Source organism: Lithobates pipiens, unplaced genomic scaffold, assembly GCF_037356315.1.
Source record: "Lithobates pipiens isolate NorthernLeopardFrog02 unplaced genomic scaffold, aLitPip1_a1.2 Scaffold_18, whole genome shotgun sequence".
NCBI classification, from domain to species: Eukaryota; Metazoa; Chordata; class Amphibia; order Anura; family Ranidae; genus Lithobates; species Lithobates pipiens.
Window position 1 is genome coordinate 354,923,345 of NW_027507758.1, and position 12,675 is coordinate 354,936,019.

The window sequence follows — 12,675 nt, forward strand, 5'->3', positions numbered from 1 at the left end:
TGGGAGGAATCCATTCCAGCTAAACGTAACTAAGGAGGATTCTGAACCCCCACTATTAATTTGGCTGTTAATCCATTTTGCAATGGCGTTTTGCCATACAAAGTGCAATCAAGCAACATCATGATCGGTGGACCGATTGTATTGATCTGGATAACTATGATGTTGATTATGCTTAATGCACAGAATTATACATCATGATCACTTTCGGGTTAGCACTATTAACCACTTAAGGACCAGGCCTCTTTTTTCAGACTCGGTGTTTACATGTTTAAAACAGTTTTTTTGCTAGAAAATTACTTAGAACCCCCAAACATTATATATTGTTTTTTTTTCTAACACCCTAGAGAATGAAATGGTGGTCATTGCAATACTTTTTTCACACCGTATTTGCGCAGCGGTCTTACAAGCGCACTTTTTTTGGAAAAAAAATCACTTTTTTGAATAAAAAAATAATACAACAGTAAAATTAGCCCCATTTTTTTTATACTTTGAAAGATAATGTTACGCCGAGTAAATTGATACCCAACATGTCACGCTTCAAAATTGCGTCCGCTCGTGCAATGGCGTCAAACTTTTACCCTCAAAAATCTCCATAAGCGAAATTTAAAAAAAATCTACAGGTTGCATGTTTTGCATTACAGAGGAGGTCTATGGCTAGTATTATTTTTCTTGCTCTACCGATCGCGGCTATACCTTACATGTGTGGTTTGACTACTGTTTTCATATGTGCTACTCAAGTATGCGTTCGCCTCTGTGCGCAGGCTCGTTGGGACGGGGTGTTTTAAAAAAAAAATCTTATTTATTTTAGGGTCCGTTCACACAGGGGCAACTCAGATCCGACTTCAGGTCGCCCCTAGTCGTCTCAAGTCGCGCTACATGTAAAAATCAATGTAAGTGAATGAGAGCCGTCTTAATGCACACTACTGAAGTCGCTCCAACTTCAGAAAAGGTTCCTGTACTACTTGTATCCGACTTGTAGGCGACTGGTACCCATTGATTTCAATGGAAGTTGCCTCCAAGTCGGATCTCCGTCTATACGGAGGCGACTCTGACAGAATTATCAGCTCTCGAGAGGCAACTCCACGCTAAATTTATTAAAAAAAAATTGGTGTGGGTTCCCCCTCTGAGAGCATACCAGGCCCTTAGGTCTGGTATGGATTTTAAGGGAAACCCCCTACGCCGAAAAACGGCATGGTGTCCCCCCCAGATCCATACCAAACACTTATCCGAGCACGCTACCCCGGCCGGCCAGGAAAGGGGGTGGGGATGAGCAAGCGCCCCCCCTCCTGAGCCATACCAGGCCGTGTGCCCTCAACATGGGGGGGTGCCTTGGGGAAGGGGGGCCACGGGGCCCCCCCACCCCAAAGCACCTTGTTCCCATGTTGATGAGGACAAGGGCCTCTTCCTGACAACCCTGGCCGCTGATTGTCGGGGTCTGCGGGCGGGGGGCTTATCGGAATCCAGGAGCCCCCTTTAATAATACTGGCCCCCCACCCTATGTGAATGAGTATGGGGTACAATGTACCCCTACCCATTCACCTGTGAAAAAAAGTTAAAAAAAAAACACAACACACAAGGATTAAAATAGTTTATTGCACAGCTCCAGGAACAGTGACATCATAATGGGCGGGGACATCATCCGGTGATGTCCCTATATAAGTCGCCGCACACCGCGTGTCCTGTCATAGTGACCAGAGACAGCGACGAGGCAACATCTCCTGAAGAGAAGAAGAGAAGAAGAGAAGAACAGAAGACGGCAACAGAAGACCGGACCACCGCTTGTAAAAGAGCTAGAAGAAGGCGAGGTGCCCGGCAAGAAGAACCAAAGAGGGGGACAAGACCCCCGAAGTTGGAAGAAGAGGGCGGCAGCGGCGAAGAAGAAAGCTGGGCTCCTCCGCTAGTAAAAGAGCTAGCAGAAGATAGTGGAGGAGTCCGGCGAGAAGACCCCGAATACGGAAGAAGACCCCCGGAGCTGTGCAATAAACTATTTTAACCCTTGTGTGTTATGTTTTTTTTTTACTTTTTTTCACAGGTGAATGGGTAGGGGTACATTTTACCCCATACTTATTCACATAGGGTGGGGGGCCGGTATCCGGGGGCCCCCTTATTAAAGGGGGCACCCGGATTCTGATAAGGCCTGGTACGGCTCAGGTGGGGGCGCCTGCTCATCCCCACCCCCTTTCCTGGCAGGCCAGGTAGCGTGCTCGTATAAGGGTTTGGTATGGATCTAGGGGGACCCCACGCCGTTTTTTTGGTGTAGGGGGTTCCCCTTAAAATCCATACCGGACCTAAGGGCCTGGTATTCTCTCGGAGGGGGAACCCATGCCATTTTTTTTTTTTTATTTGGCGTGGAGTTCCCCCTTGAGAGCTCATTCTCTGATTGGCCACGGCAAAAGTCGGGCGACTTACAACACGACTTTAAGTCACCCCAGGTCGTGTTCAAGTCATGTCCAAGTTGCCTCCAAAAGTCGTGTGTAAAGTCGTGTTGCCCCTGTGTGAACCGACCCTTACTTGATTTTATTTATTTTTACACTGTTTTTTAATGTAAACATCACTTGTAATAGAAAAAAGCATGACAGGTCCTCTTAAATATGAGATCTGGGCTAAAAAATTCCTCATATCTCATATTTGGACTTAAATGCAAAAAAATTTAATTTGAAAAAATTACATTGAAAAAATGTGCCTTTACGAGGTATGGGCGGAAGTGACATTTTGACGTTGCTTCCGCCCTCGTATGGTATAGAGACGAGTGGGGGCCATCTTAGCCTCACTCGTCTCCATACCCAGCACAGAAAAGGACCTGATCGCCTCCGCCACTACCGATGGCTCCGGTAAGCGGCGGAGGGAGCGGGAGAGCGGCGGGTGGGAGGTGGCACCTCTCCCACTGCCGATAACGGTGATCTCGCTGCGAACCCGCCGCAGAGACCACCATTATTGTAAATACGACCAGCGCCTGAAGAGATGGATATCTCGGTTGTGGCAGCAGCTGCTGCCGTTACCGAGATATCCCTCTTCAAAAAATGGATGTACATCGTCGTGTGCCGGTCCTAAAGTGGTTAATTTGGTTGTTAATCCGTTTTGCACTAATGAATAAATCCTTTTGTCATACACAGTACGAACAAGCAAGATCATGATCGGTGGACCAATTGTTTTGATCTGGTTAACTGTGGTGCTGATTTTGCTTAACCACTTGCTTACTGGGCACTTAAACCACCCTCAGTCCCAGACCAATTTTCAGCTTTCAGCGCTGATGCACTTTGAATGACAATTGCGCGGTCATACAACACTGTACCCAAATGAAATTTTTATCATTTTTTTCCCACAAATAGAGCTTTCTTTTGGTGGTATTTAGTTACAGCTCGGAGTTTTATTTTTTGGTAAACAAACAAAAAAAGATGCAAAAAAAAAAATCATGTTTTAATAGTTTGTTATAAAATTTTGCAAACGGGTCATTTTTCTCCTTCATTGAAGTGCGCTGATTAGGAGGCACTGATAGGCTGCATTGGTGGGCACTGATGGGCTGCATTGGTGGGCACTGGTAGGCTGCATTGGTGGGCACTGATAGGCTGCACTGGTGGGCACTGATAGGCATAGTTAAGGCGGCACTAATAGGCACAGATAAGGCGGTACCGTTGGGCACAGGTAAGGCGGCACTGATAGGCAAAGATGGGCACAGATAAGATGGCACGGATGGGTGGCACGGATAAGTGGCACGGATGGGTGGCACGGATGGGCACTGATAGGTACCACTGATAGATGGGACTGATGGGCACTGATAGGTGGCACTGATAGGTGGCTCTGATAGGTGGCACTGCTGGGCACTGATGGGCGGCACTGCTGGGCACTGATGGGCGGAACTGCTGGGCACTGATGGGCGGCACTGGGGTGCAGCACCTTTGAGGCAGATTGTGGGCACTGTGGGTGGCACTGTTGGTGGCACTGCTGGATGGCACTGTGGGTGGCACTGTGGGTGGCACTGTGGGCACTATGGGCACTGATAGGGGGCACTGATGAGGGGCACTTACTTTTATTCAGGATGGCACTGCGGTGGGCAGGTGGGCACTGGCAGGGGGCCGGTGATCGGCTTTTTTTTTTCTCCTCGCGCTGTCAGCGCGAGGAGGAATAATAGCCGATTACCGGCTCCGTTCTATCACATGATCAGCTGTCATTGTCTGACAGCTGATCACGTGATAAGGGGTCGGGATCGACCCCTTGCACGGATCGGTGATCAGGCGAGTCTCATGGACTCGCCGATCACAGAGCGCGCGCCCCTCAGGGGGCGCGCAGGCCGCTCGTACACGGGACGACGTCAATAGACGTAGTCCCGGAAAAGTAGATCTGCGCTAATGCCGTCATTTGGCAATAGCGCGGATCTCAAGTGGTTAATACACAGTGTTTAAATATACACTTCTTGTTTTAGTATAGGAGGTATGTTTGAGATATTTTTGTAAATGTTTATATTAGTTATACAATGCACCATAGTGTTTACCGGGAACACCGCTGTAGCAGTGAAGAGGTACATTAGGCAGGAGCGACTTCATAAGTATAATTTTACTTATGCTTTTAACTTATGTTTTTATTGTAAGTGTACATCTATGAGGGTTTATTTAATAAGCATACCTTTTGGAAAATTGGATTACGCTATGCACCCTTATTTTCTTGCTTGTCATGAGCAATATATAGATGGAAAGATGCAGTTATTGCTGATTTTAGCCACCTGGCATCCACACACCTTCGAACTAATTTCGGATGAAGATTCACAGAGGCTTGCTGATAACATACCCAGAGATATGCAATAAATCTAGTAATATCTGGTAAGTAAATTTCTTTTGGGGAATTGTCATTCAAGCATCGTGGTGATGGTTAATAATATGGAGTAATTCGTTATAATTTGCCCTGAATACTTCCCTTTTGGAGACGATTTTCCTTCATCTTTTTCACATTTTGGCTGCCTATTTTGTCAAAAGTGGGCTGTTTATCAAGTTTGAAAGCCTTTCAGAATATATAAGCGCTATTAGTGTTTAAATATTTATTTTGGACACAATTTTGTTACACTATTCTTTATACTTCCTGTCTCAGAAATGCAACAGGAAGTTACAGAAAATCTCTCCAAAAAGAGGGGAATTCTCCTCTTAGTCATTTATCCCTATAAGTATCCTGGGGACAAATGATTTTTTCTCATAACATCACTATAAATTAGGATTTTCCCATACTTGATCATCAGTACCAACAGAGGGGTAAATCCTCCTAATATAACACAAACTGCAATCCAAACTAATCAGAGTGTTTAACTTTGTACTTACGACAGAAAGAGTTATTCCTCCAGGGGCCTATTGTTACTTCAAGAGACTGGCAGGACTGTACATAGGACTGGAGACTATCACAAAAAGCACTTGGATCCAGGTCCAGTTCACACAAGTCATAGACACAGTTGTTAAAATAGATCAATGGGTTCACAACTCCATGGCAGTCTTTGAATGGACCCTCCTCATCAGTAATCATTCCACAGAAACTGTTGCTGGAAATGGTATTCTCTACATCCACAGTACAACTTGGTTCATGTTCTGATCCAGGTGTGCAACTACGAGAAATATTTCAGTTCAGTTAATAGGAAAGTAGAATTGGAAAAATGAAGGCTGTAGTATGAAGTCTGATGCAGTGGATATTTTGTAACATAAAAATGTAAGCCATGAACTGTAATGGTAGTTCACATGAGAGAAGTTTTTATTTTGAATGAGTAAGAATTTTTTTTTTCTATCATTAAATAATTGATTGAATATAAGACACTTGAATACTGAACCAGCTAATTAACTTGGACCATAAAAACAGTAATCCTTACTTAAAGCGGAACTTTACCCAAAACTGCCAACAGTTAATATGGCAATTCCATAAACCTGAAGGCTAGTGAAGAACTAGCCCGGGTGAGGACCCCACTGAATCCTTTGGCAAGTAAGTTTGCCGTAACAAGATTTATAGCTGCTAACTTTAAAGAAAAATAAATCTACAGTGTTAACCCCTTTAAGTAGATTACAGTTCATGACACAAAGTAGAACTTTGTCCATATAGGGCAAAGCTAAAGGTTCACTTACCTTCAACCCCCTTTCCAAAACTGGTTATACATACCTTCCCTCTATTACTTTGTAAATCTAATCTGAAGTAGACTCATTGTCAGTACATTTAAAGGAGATTGAACAATCAGTGTGTACTGTGTATACTCATCTTAGGGGTTATGGTCTTATCAACTGTAAATTATTCTTGCTCTGTTTATAATGGATTGGAATTTGCCACCATTCGATAATTTTAGTAATAAGCATATATGCTTGATATTTTTTGGTAAGATCTAAGACCTTTTACCTTGAAGCAATGGATTAACATGGATTTACCATCATGAATTTAGTATAATTCTTGTGATTACCTTGTGTCATTGTCCACCTGCCAGCTGTTACCAAGACTGTTAGAGTCTGTCTCTAATTCACCATCTGGGTTTAAGAAGTCATCAGTTTGGTTTCCATTGAAATTTCCACAGATTCCACATACTTTGTTGGCATATTCCCTTGGAATATTCACCACCACTCTATGATTTCCATCAAACCTCACACTTACACCAAATGCTGTTGTCACCAGTACATCATGTCCACTAAGGAAGATGTTCATGTTTGGATGTAGGGCTACTGGTAAGGTTACTGCAATTTTGTTCACCTGGATTCACAACATATAATTTAAGATAGAAAGATAAGCAAGAGCACGTATAAAAGAGTTACAGTAAGATAATGATATATACCAATAGGTTTTTTCCAGTTTGTACTCACTTTAACATGTCTGTTTTTTTCCAGTGTAATCCTGTATCCATTCATATCAATGTTCACATAACTAATAAAAGACACCCTGGTGCTGCTTCCTCTGTACTCATTGGCTGCTTCGACATTGAATTCTCCCAGGTGTCCATCAACTTCACAGAGTTTAGATAATGTATAGGTGCAAGTGCCCATAAAATGGTGCACCTGATTGTCAAAGGTGTAGTAATGAGGATCTCCACTAATCTCACAAGATCCTGGGAGGAGAGTGAGTGATCATCGTAAGTGTGAAACTGCTAACATTGTTAAAAAGAAAACATTGTCTCTTCCTAACAGGTGTACTTTGAATATTTGATAACCTTAACACCTTCCCATCCACCGTATAGGGGTACATTCCTCCTTCTGAGTGGACGTCATATCACGCGACCGCAGATGACTGAGTACTATACCAGCCTGCTGCCAGTGTCATGTGATCGCCGTAACCAATCACAGTTAATCACAGGACAATTGTAAATAATGGATGGCTTCCTTTCATGCTATGCATTGTAAACAAATGTGTTGCTGGCTGTGATTGGTCACAGTGATCACATGGTACAAACAAGGCTAATATGTGCCTTTTGATTAGCTTTTGCCAATCACAGATAATCACAACAACAAAAGACACTAAATGAATTCTTTTTCATTCAGTAAAAATGGTTGCTTATACCAATGAAATTGATTGGTATAAGCAATCATAATGTTTAAAAAAAATCCTGATTATTTCCCCACTGTGTAAACACTATTGCTCTGGTCACAGTGTGTTAAGAAAAAAAATTTCACCAGTCAGTGTCCCTGATCACCACCACACCAGATATAAGATAATGCTGTACTGCACTGGTGAGGGTATTTACAAAATAAAATGTGAATTTCCTTTTTTTAATTTCTCATTTTCCAAAAAATTGTGATGAAAAATGACAACTTAAAAAAACTCATCATGCCTCTTACTAAATACCTTGCACTGTCTAATTCCAAAAAAGGGGTAATTTTGGGAATGTTTGTATTGTTTATATATATATATATATATATATATATATATATATATATATATATACCATAGATATTTTCACCAAGGAAATGTAGCAGAACTACTGTAAATGTTTTTGGTAGTTTTTTGTTTATATAGCCAAAAACAAGAAAAACTCAGTGATTCTTGAATACCACCAAAAGAAAGCTCCATTTGTGTGAAAAAAAAAAGCATAAACATATTGTATGGGTACAGTGTTGCATGGACATGCAATTGTCATTTAAAATGCGACAGAGCTGAAAGCTTAAAATTGGTCTGGGCAGGAAGGGGGTAAAAGTGCCTAGTTTTGAAGTGGTTAATTTCAAATAAATTTGCTAACACATTAGGTACTCTTATCTCCAATTATAAAATGTATTTGGACATATTGACTTAAAAATATTTGTATGTCCTTAATTCTCCTATGAACTTTAAAACCATATGACGTGGCTTGTTCAGATTAATAACCATTAAATGCATGTAATCTGCATTTGCTACAACCTTCATTTTTCCAAAGCTAACCTTGATACCAGAAATCACTTGACTATTTGTGACTGCTTCTATCTACTCAGTATCTACCTAAAAAAACGCTACTCGTTTTTTTTTTTAAGTTTAGTTCTGCTTTAAGACCATTATATGTTTTCTATATCGCTACATAAAAAAAAAATTGGTCAACTTACTATAATACATAACCGATTTTAAAATATACTACTGTGTTTATAGAATGACCTATATTGAATTTTACCTAGTTGTGGAGAGCCCGGAGTAACAGGTCTTATGGTAGTGATTGTAGACGTAGTTGAGGGCATTTCTAGAAAAAGAGAAGTAAAAATATATAGCTAAATCCTGTGTACAAATAATCACAAATTCAGTATAGCTTAGACAAATGTATCAGAATAAAAACAACAGTACTATTGTGTCATGATAGAAATGTCACTAAAAATACTGTACATTCACTCACATACAGTATTGGACCTCATTTCGCCTCTTGAGATCTCTAAGGCCGCGTACACACGCGCGGACTGTTCGCCCAACCTTGTCCGCTGAACAGTGTTTGGGCGGACAGTCCGCTCGTGTGTGGGGCTTCAGCGGACAGTTTCAGCGGACAGTTGGCCGAACAAGGTCTTACGGAAATTCCGAAAAACTGTCCAAGGTTTCAGCGGACTGTTCGCTCGTGTGTAGGCTTGTTCGGCCAACTAAGTCTTGCGCATGCTCAGAAAGGATTTCCACGTCGGAAGGTTGCATTGCAGTGTATAGGACGTCGTATTTTTCGTCCCGTCGTACGTGCCGTTCACGTCATCGCGCACGGTTTCAGCAAACTGTTCGTCCGTCGTGTGTGGCCATGTCCGTCCATGCTAAGTTTGAGCGGACTGTTCGCTCAAACTGTTGGACGGACAAAGTTGGGCCAACAGTCCGCGCGTGTGTACGAGGCCTAACTGAATGGATACTCAAAAGAGCCAAGCACATAGTTGACTAAACACGCCATATTTAAAATACTAGTAAATTAAACTGTGTTTTGCTCTGTTGCTATGTGCACAAATCCCAATGCAAAAACTGGTATCAATACCTCAAACAATGACTCTGTGCTTCTGAAAATCACAAAATCAATTTACCTAAAATTAAATATTATTGTCATGCATCTATGCCCATAAAATACTCCCAGTCCCTTCACTCTGTTGTTTGTTACTCTTTACAACCCATTCACTTGTGATTGAAAAATTGTCCCTACTGATCACTCAAGGAAATGATTGCACAATCCCAGTTCTGCAAAGGGAAAAATCTTCGTACGCTGTAATAACACCCAAGTGACTATGGATGTGCTCTCACCTTGTTCCTTTGACCCACACACAAATATAGGTCAAATAGCGCTGTACCCAATCAGGGGATAATGTGTAATACCTCCAGCAGTCCACCATATGTTTCACTAGCACACGTCAATTCTGAGGGTCACTGTGCCTTTAAATCTCCACTGTACTTTTACCTCTGCAGAGTTAACTTAGAGTCGACATAGATGTCACCATAAATATTAGATGATACTGAGAATTGAAAGTGCGGCAAGAGATCCTGGGTATAAGCCTTACATACAATGCAGATTTTTTGACTTTTTAAATGTGAGTATATTTTTTTTTTTTGATTACAAACGTTTTTATTGGTGGTAAAAGAAGCATAATTAGATCAACAGACACAAGTACATGACAGCATCAATGGAGAGCATAATGGATATACACATCATACAAATGTTGCTGGCACAGCAGCGGTCCAAGCTCAACAAGGAACATTTAAAAAAGTGATTAACGTACACAGCCTGGAACGTATGCACCAGACGATGCTTATCAAGTGCAAAGATGTACATAATAGAGAGTTAGTAAAACAAGGGGAAATAAAAGAAACATAAACAAAAAGTTAACCTTGCAATAATCATTGCTATTGACTTCACCGACAGATAGCTAATACACTACATTACTGTTTACAAGCTGGCGCTAGTCTCCGGTCCGGATCAAAGATATAGGAGAATAAGCCAACAAAATGGTATCAATATACAAATGCAATGGGATCGCCCGGACACCGGTGTAACACCTACTAAGGGGTATGCGGGGAGGGAACCCCCATAGGACCGGAACACTCCGGCCATTCGAACCATTTGGCAGTATGGATATGCATGGTGTCCATAATGGTGTGATGTACCCGTTCCATTAGACGGATAGCGTCCATCCTACCAAGAACCCCCGACCAGGAGGTAACTTGCGAGCGCCAATGTAGCGCTATCGTCCAGTGGACAGCACAGAACAGTGTATTGATCAACCTTTGGGTGGGGCGGGAAACCCCTGCTATAGGAGCGAACAACAGACAGTGTGCAGGTGACAAATCAACCACGGATCCCACAATCGAGGACACCGTGGTGCGTACCTGATCCCAAACCCCCTGGAGCTGGGGACAGCTCCAGAAAATATGGATCAGAGAGCCTGTATCCGGGCAACCCCTAAAACAGCGATCAGGAACCGTGGGGTAAAACCTGTGAATCCTATCCGGGGTGAGGTACCACCGAGTATGAAGCTTCACAACGGTGTCCCTCACCGCCATAGATCTAGCACACTTATGCATATTCACAAGCATCACACTCCATTCCTCAGGCGTGAACTCCGTGTCTAAATCAGCCTCCCAGAGGCACATCGCCCTAGTTTTCTCTGGCATTTGTGATTCCAGAAGGTGTTTGTACACCGTAGAAATAATACCCCTGTCTCTGGAGTGTCTATAGCATAAAGATTCAAATTGGGTATTAGAGATGTCACCTAAAGAACTATAATGTGTCTGAAAAAAATGTCTAATCTGGAGATATTTGTAGAATTCGGCCCTTGGCACTAGTGATGGCCGAACGGTTCGCCCGGCGGTCGTTTCGCGGCGAATTTCCGACATTCGCGGTCCGCACGTTCGAACGCCTTTTTCCGTCGTTCGCCGCGGCGGACTTACGTGTTTAATGTATACAAGAACTTTAACCTTTGGTGACACGTTTATCATGTGATACAGGACAGCCAATTGAGACATGACAGCACATGGACACTTGTACATTCCCCCTAACCTATAAATACACCCGATCCGGTGGCCATTTTACATTCTTTCTTCTGTTACGATAGGGACAGGTTCCTGTGTGGAGTAGGGAGAGATAAACCACTAGCTATTTGGTACACAAAAGTTCTTTTCAGGACTGGTATAGGTGTTAGGTGTTGATAGGTTTGCTGTGCTGCTGATTCTTGCAGCAGCCTGAGTGTCTTTTGTTAGTTTAGAGAAAGGGAAAGGACGGTGTATGCTACAGGGACAGCCAGATTAGTCTTTCATCATCATCATCATCATCATCATCATTAGCTGTTACTATCAAGGTCCACAAAAGAGCTGTTCCAGTAACCACTAATCGTTCTCTTTTTTTGCCAATTTGTATAGGGACAGGAAGGAAGCAGTGTTGTCAGGCAGTGAGGGTAATTTTAAAGACTTGCTGTTATTATTAGTTCCACAAAGGTTCTTTTCAGGACTGGTATCAGTGGTACAGTAATAGGCTTGTACATGTATAATATTCTTTCTTCCAAATATAGAAAGGATATTATACTTGACTGCTGCCCTTCTGCTGCAGTCTGCTAAACATTCACAACTCACTTGTTCCACAAAAGTTCTTATAAGGACTGGTAACTTGGTATAGGGTGCTACGGTACATAGGCTTGAGTGCGGTACAGTCTGCTGTTCTGTAAGGACCGCTATCGGTCCACAATAGATAGGGTTGACGTGCACCACTGCTGACCGCTGCCCTATACTGCAGCAGTCCTTCAGCGGTATAGGGACTGACGTACAGTCTGCTAATCACTAACACACAACCTGCTTGTTCCACAAAAGTTCTTATAAGGACTGGTAACTTGGTATAGGGTGCTACGGTACATAGGCTTGAGTGCGGTACAGTCTGCTGTTCTGTAAGGACCGCTATCGGTCCACAATAGATAGGGTTGACGTGCACCACTGCTGACCGCTGCCCTATACTGCAGCAGTCCTTCAGCGGTATAGGGACTGACGTACAGTCTGCTAAACACTAATACACAACCTGCTTGGTCCACAAAAGTTCTTATAAGGACTGGTAACTTGGTATAGGGTGCTACGGTACATAGGCTTGAGTGCGGTACAGTCTGCTGTTCTGTAAGGACCGCTATCGGTCCACAATAGATAGGGTTGACGTGCACCACTGCTGACCGCTGCCCTATACTGCAGCAGTCCTTCAGCGGTATAGGGACTGACGTACAGTCTGCTAATCACTAACACACAACCTGCTTGTTCCACAAAAGTTCTTATAAGGACTGGTAACTT

General features: G+C 42.8%; 1 protein-coding gene across 1 annotated transcript in view; it reads right to left on the reverse strand.

Annotated features, from left to right (window-relative positions):
* The window catches only part of LOC143986721 (IgGFc-binding protein-like), a 284,689-nt gene that overhangs the window by 140,010 nt on the left and 132,004 nt on the right, over positions 1-12,675 (reverse strand). The window contains exons 17-20 of the mRNA XM_077485126.1: positions 8,579-8,644; positions 6,810-7,051; positions 6,416-6,699; positions 5,304-5,581 (exon numbers count right to left, since the gene is read on the reverse strand). Of these exons, the coding sequence (XP_077341252.1) occupies positions 5,304-5,581; positions 6,416-6,699; positions 6,810-7,051; positions 8,579-8,644 (870 nt within the window). The remainder of the gene's footprint in view (positions 1-5,303; positions 5,582-6,415; positions 6,700-6,809; positions 7,052-8,578; positions 8,645-12,675) is intronic.